The sequence below is a fragment of the Cryptomeria japonica genome, chromosome 7 (genome assembly GCF_030272615.1).
Source record: "Cryptomeria japonica chromosome 7, Sugi_1.0, whole genome shotgun sequence".
NCBI classification, from domain to species: domain Eukaryota; kingdom Viridiplantae; phylum Streptophyta; class Pinopsida; order Cupressales; family Cupressaceae; genus Cryptomeria; species Cryptomeria japonica.
Genome location: NC_081411.1, coordinates 175,786,525 through 175,792,429, shown reverse-complemented (window position 1 = coordinate 175,792,429; position 5,905 = coordinate 175,786,525). Strand labels below are relative to the sequence as shown.

The following is a 5,905-nucleotide window of genomic DNA, read 5'->3' as shown; positions in this document are numbered from 1 at the left end:
AATACCTTCAACGAGCAGCATCCATATAAGTATTTTATATTCTACCTGCGTATGTTATATAAACCGTAGAGAGTATATATCAACATTAATATAAATCCATATACATTGAAGCACAAGTTTAAGCTGATTCAATCACACGAAAGGAAAAGAACAGTACTCTCATCTTCCACCAGATAAAATTTTGGGGACAATCCAATTATACCAACACTAGCTAAGCTTGAAACCACCACCGTTTCTAAACAGAAAATAATCAATATTCCTTTGCCTACAAAAGATAGATCGTCAGGCTTTTCAGTAGACAGTTACAGCAGACAAAAGGAATGAATATGACATCATGAATTATACCATGAATTACAAAGGACAAGACCATTTTACAACAAATTCACATTCCCTCAGTGACCTTGACTTTTTATGCATCTCATAGCTTATATAATGTCTCATCACATCATTGGTGCCCATTCAGTCCCTTCGCCTTCACAATAACCGTCTTATGCCAGTCAGTTCACAAGTTTTGAGTGAACTTTACAAAAGTTTTTTGTTTAATTTATTTATACAGCTCACGTACTGATACTCTCATGACCTATTGCAATGGAAAATCTCTGGAGATATATTTCATGCATTGTGTTCATCCTGATTCATGAAGTGTATTTTGCCAGTAAGAGTCATGATTGCATCTATTTATTGAATTGGTGGAATATGTTATTAACCTGTATTCAAGCAGTTATTAAAATTACTCTATGTGCAGGTGCTACTTTGGACCCAATGGAACCTAATGGCAATATAACAGTGAAGTGGGACATTTTATCTTGGACAGATGATGGCTACAATGTTTGTGTCTCCATCTCATTCTCTCTCATATATACACAGACTTGTTTTGATTCTAATATGTTGATTGTATTGTTGAATTGTACTTTTCAGGCATTGGTGACAATTTCTAATTATCAACAGTACAGACACATTGAGTATCCAGGGTGGAGTTTAGGATGGAGCTGGAGAGGCAAGGAAGTTATATGGGATATGTTGGGTGGTGAAGCAACTGAGCAGGGAGATTGTTCTGCTTTCAAAGAAAATAACATTCCCCATTCTTGCAAAAGACATCCCATAATAGTAGACTTATTGGCCACTGTTAGTAACAATGTAAAGATCGGAAATTGTTGCAGGGGAGGTGTTTTGTCATCCACTGTACAAGACCCACAGAATTCTGTGGCTGCTTTCAAGATGAGAGTGGGAGCTGCAGGGACTTCTAAAAATACAGTTCTTGTACCTTCTAATTTTTCATTGAAAGGGCCTAACATGGTTTATTCCTGCAGTCCTGCCACAAAAGAACAATCAAGCCATTTCCCTACTCCTAGTGGACAAAGAAAAACACAAGCCCTAAGTATGTATAAAGTATCTGCTTTCTATATTTATTAACTAAATATTTCATTTTCCCTCTGGTTTGGAAATAAGGATTTCAAATCAGAGCTCCTTCCTGTTAGCGACCTTTAATCTATACTCATGAAATACAACCATAGAACTTTGGAGTCCAAACATCTGAGTCAGTATCAATCATTTTGTTCTATCTTCCTTATAAAAAAAATTGACTGCAAATTATACCTTTACCTTCTAATGATCTTTTAGTTGAACTAATAAAATGTTTGCTTGGTATCAAAGTTTTTCTTTAACATTTTTTAGCTGCAACCTGTTTTTATTCAACTGTTACTAATCAGTTAATGAACTGTCTGTTCAGAGTGGAAATGAATTCGATACATAAACAACATCAACAACATCATAGCTGTTGTTTATCTGAGATGTTCTTATATTATTGAAAAAATATTGTTTTCAACATTAATTGCATTTTCCATTTTTAGGAGTGGGTTGCATAGAAGCTTTATTCTTGTTTTAAAGGACTAAGGAAGTTAAGCTTTTTACTCTAGAAAATTCCCAAACTGCAACAATTCAATACAGTCTACCATGAAATTGTTTTTGCACAACTGCAAAACTATCAATTGTTGGTGTTAAGAGACCCCAAAAGAAGTTCAAATGATTAAATTTCTCTGCATCTTTTACCAAAATTCACGGTAGATAAACTATTAAAACTAGCAATTTAAAAAGGTAGGGGAAATGCTCATAAATATATTAATCAATATACTGATTATCAATAAGGTTGAAAACAACTTTTAATATTGCATTAGCATTTACCAAAAAAAAAGTCAAACAGATATTTGGTTTTTATAAGTTCTTGTTCCCAATTTGTAGTGGTTTATTGTAATTGTTTTTTGATTCTGATTCTTGTCTTATTTAGATTTTTGGGATGTGATTCTTTTCATTCATTTTTTTAATGTGTAATATTATATTATAAATGATAATACAGACATTTATTCATTAAAGAAAGTTCAGAACCTTTGTCCAGATGTTACATATACAGTTTCCAACAAGAAACAATCTAAAATATGATTTTAAATGCCATTTGTTTTATTTATTTAATTTCTATTTCTTTTCATTTCTATTTTATTCCAAATATTGTGAAGAACATATCAGATCAATTCTCACTGACAAGTCCTGAAATGATTCTTCAGAGACATGGAGTGTGACATGCATATATTCTCCAGTTTTGTCTCACAAAACACCACTTTGCTGTGTATCTTTCTCTGCATTTTACAATAACAACATCATTCCTTGTCCTGCTTGTTCGTGTGGGTGCCATGATCCTTCACAAAATCAACCAAAACCATGCCTAAAGTACGTTGATCTCCACAAACTTTTCATTCGTTTTTATTATTTGGATACTTATGACCAAAATCATGCTAGGTTCACATGTTTTTGGGTGTTTACCTAATCATTTATTTTTTATTTTTGTTATCTTGCAGTAAATTTGTTTTCGTACTATGAGTAACATCTTTCTTTGGGCTCCAAAAATCTAGTTTAATCGTTTATACATGCATGAAATTTTATTTAATCCAGGTTTCCATTTCCTGCTACTGCAGGGAAATACCACCGGCTACAACTGAAAGCCAGAGCAACATGAATACAAATACAACTGAGGTCCGTTGCACACACCATATGTGTGAAATTAGAGTGCACTGGCATATCATGACCAGCTACAAAGACTATTGGCGAGTTAAGGTTACTGTAATGAACTTTGGGTACCTGAAAAACTATACAGACTGGAACCTCCTAATTCAGCATCCCAATTTCGATAGCTTGGAGAGGGTTGACAGATTCAATTATACTGGTCTTACCCAAAACAATCATAGAAGTAAGTACAATTACTTATAGCCGCATCAAGAGGTTCTGACATGTTCATATCTAGTATTATTATTAGATAACAATTTTGGAAATCAACTGCATAGTGCATTTATTAATGGTTATTGAATTATGGATGCACTTGTTGGAACCCTAAGATAGTGTATGCAGCACCTACTTTAAGAAAAGTAAGGCCTGTAGGTGGTCCAATATGCTGAATATTACCTTATAACCTAAGCAGAGTTAGAATGCTGATTCCTATGTAGTCTAAGTATTAGATCAGATGTGCAGGTTGGTTTGTCCCATATGTGGAATGCTGTCTAATAGAATAATCAGGATCAGGTAAGCTGAATTTTTTAACATGGTCTTAAACTGCACAATCTAAAATTTCTTATAGGTGGTTCCTCTGAAATTGTATTTGCTTCTCAATAAGACCCAATACGTTGTTTAATAGTCTAAGAACAATCAACTGGTCTGCACGCAGGTTTATCTCATATTTGAAATGCATTTGAAAAATGGAAATCTCTTATAAATTTCTTCACTTCCCATATACAGAAGTAATTTGAATATCTGCACTCAATTAGATGCTAAAAGATGAAGCATTGGATTGGATTCTTTCTTTCATAAAGTGTTTACAAGGATGGTTCCCCTAGTTACTGTAAAGACTAAAAGCTCTGTGCAATTAATCCCCTAAAATAATATACAGTAATGCTTGAATACTAACAATTGAATCCAGCAGTGATACTAATACTCTCTATTGAACTATTTGTAGATGATAGTGCAATGTTTTGGGGAATCAAATACTTTAACGACATGCTTTTGCAAGCTGGTGAAATGGGCAACGTGCAATCTGAGATTCTGATGCAGAAAATCACAGGGAAATTCACATTCAACAATGGATGGGGTTTTCCGCACAAAGTGTATTTTAATGGAGATGAATGCATGTTACCACCTCCAAATGTATACCCATGGCTGCCCCGGACCACAACTACACAAAGAATATTGTCAGGCCCTGCATTCATTGCAACAATATTAATCGGGGCGCTGCTTTTTATCTATTTGTATTGGGCATACATCATGCAGAGACGGACACTACCATTTTAGACTCAGATGTCAGATTCAACATATTATTATATTTAGCCGATGGGCTATTTTAGGTGGGGATCGTCCCCCACCGGAAAAATGTCTCACGCCTGACTTTGTTTTGTCCGTCGGTGTATTTGCCAGTCAATTTCGGCTGAAAATCTGTTGCCGGAAAAGTTTGTTTTCGTTGTCAAAAGTTATTTGAATAGCACAACATTGCTGCATAGAATATTCCATGTGCATATGGCTATATGGTTGTAAGAAATTAACCTCTCTGGAAATGAATTAGGTGATACGGGAATGTATGTGATATTAAGAAATATGTTTAAAGGCATTTAAATATTCAAAGTTTCTTTTCTGGTTGAGTTTTGACCAAAGAAATATTAGAATCCAAAATTTTTGTATTTATTTTTTCAGATCAGAAATGCCATGGAGTTCCTAAATCATGTGTTTTGATTTTTCCTTTTTAGTACACTCAGCTGAATAAATCTAAAATTAAAGCTTACATTCTGAATATAAGTGTACTAGTTATGTGTGTTTTTTCATGTTTATGTTTGTTAATAGAAATGAGTAGAAAGTAGAAAGTTTAAAAGAGAAGTATTATTTTTATATGGATGTCTTCAGACTAGTATACTTATATTCTAAAAAAATATACGTAAAATAATGCTAGAGATATCACATAATTTTCTTGCATATTTATTAGTTGTCAAGAAGGACATGGAACTGAATAATGCTCCACTTTTTCACTCTCATTAAAGATGTGATGGTTTCATATACTTGGAGATAAGTGGCAATGATTTTATTTTATTTAGAGTAATTAAATAATACTTATAGAGAAACTGAAACATGCATGCATTTACACATCAAATTTATTCAAAATCATTTTTCTATTTACAGATGTTTGATGTTTGTATGTCATTGTAGATGCCTCTCGGGCATAAAGATACTTAAATTAGTATATTTATCTTAAAAAAAATTATGTAAAGTAAGTAGAGAGATATCCGTAAACATAAATCCATTTTTGAAACAATTTGACATGCAAATGATGGGTTTACAGATGATTCTCTTCTATCATAAGATATCTCTAGGCATATTTTACATATATTTTTTTTAAATATAAGTATACTAGTATGTATGTATGTATGTATGTATGTATGTATGTATAAAATATAAATTTAAGAATATAAATTGGAGTTGGTTGGTATTAAATATTTATTATAAAAGAGTTAAGAAATTAGTTTTAAGTAAAGGAATTAAGTCAAATTACTAAGAACATGTAATTGTATCAAGAAGAGAGGGAGTATATTATTTTGTGGAGGAACTATCCAAGGGGAAGACTCACTAGATGGAAGATCAAACAACTCCTAGCCATCCTTGAATCCTTAATTACAAACCACACCAACACTCCCTAGTTAGGAGATGAATGTAGAACAACCACCTAGACACCACTCAATAAAGGTCCAAAATTTTAGTCACAAGAAAGGAGCTCAACCTGCAACTAAGAAGAAGACAATGAGAAACAACTCCAACTCTAAGAGAAGTTCTACCACTTGGTCATTGGCAATGACTTTCTCTAGACCAAGCCATAGGAAAAACA

At 33.1% G+C, this 5,905-nt stretch overlaps 1 protein-coding gene across 1 annotated transcript; it reads left to right on the top strand.

Moving 5' to 3' along the window:
- Positions 1–475: 475 nt before the first annotated feature.
- Positions 476–4,628, top strand: LOC131062395 (COBRA-like protein 2). The gene is made up of 6 exons (XM_057996045.2): positions 476–655; positions 746–828; positions 919–1,378; positions 2,559–2,721; positions 2,967–3,238; positions 3,998–4,628. The coding sequence occupies exons 1-6, from the start codon at positions 589–591 to the stop codon at positions 4,327–4,329; spliced, it is 1,377 nt and encodes a 458-aa protein (XP_057852028.2). The 5' UTR covers positions 476–588; the 3' UTR covers positions 4,330–4,628.
- The last annotated feature ends 1,277 nt before the right edge of the window (positions 4,629–5,905 follow it).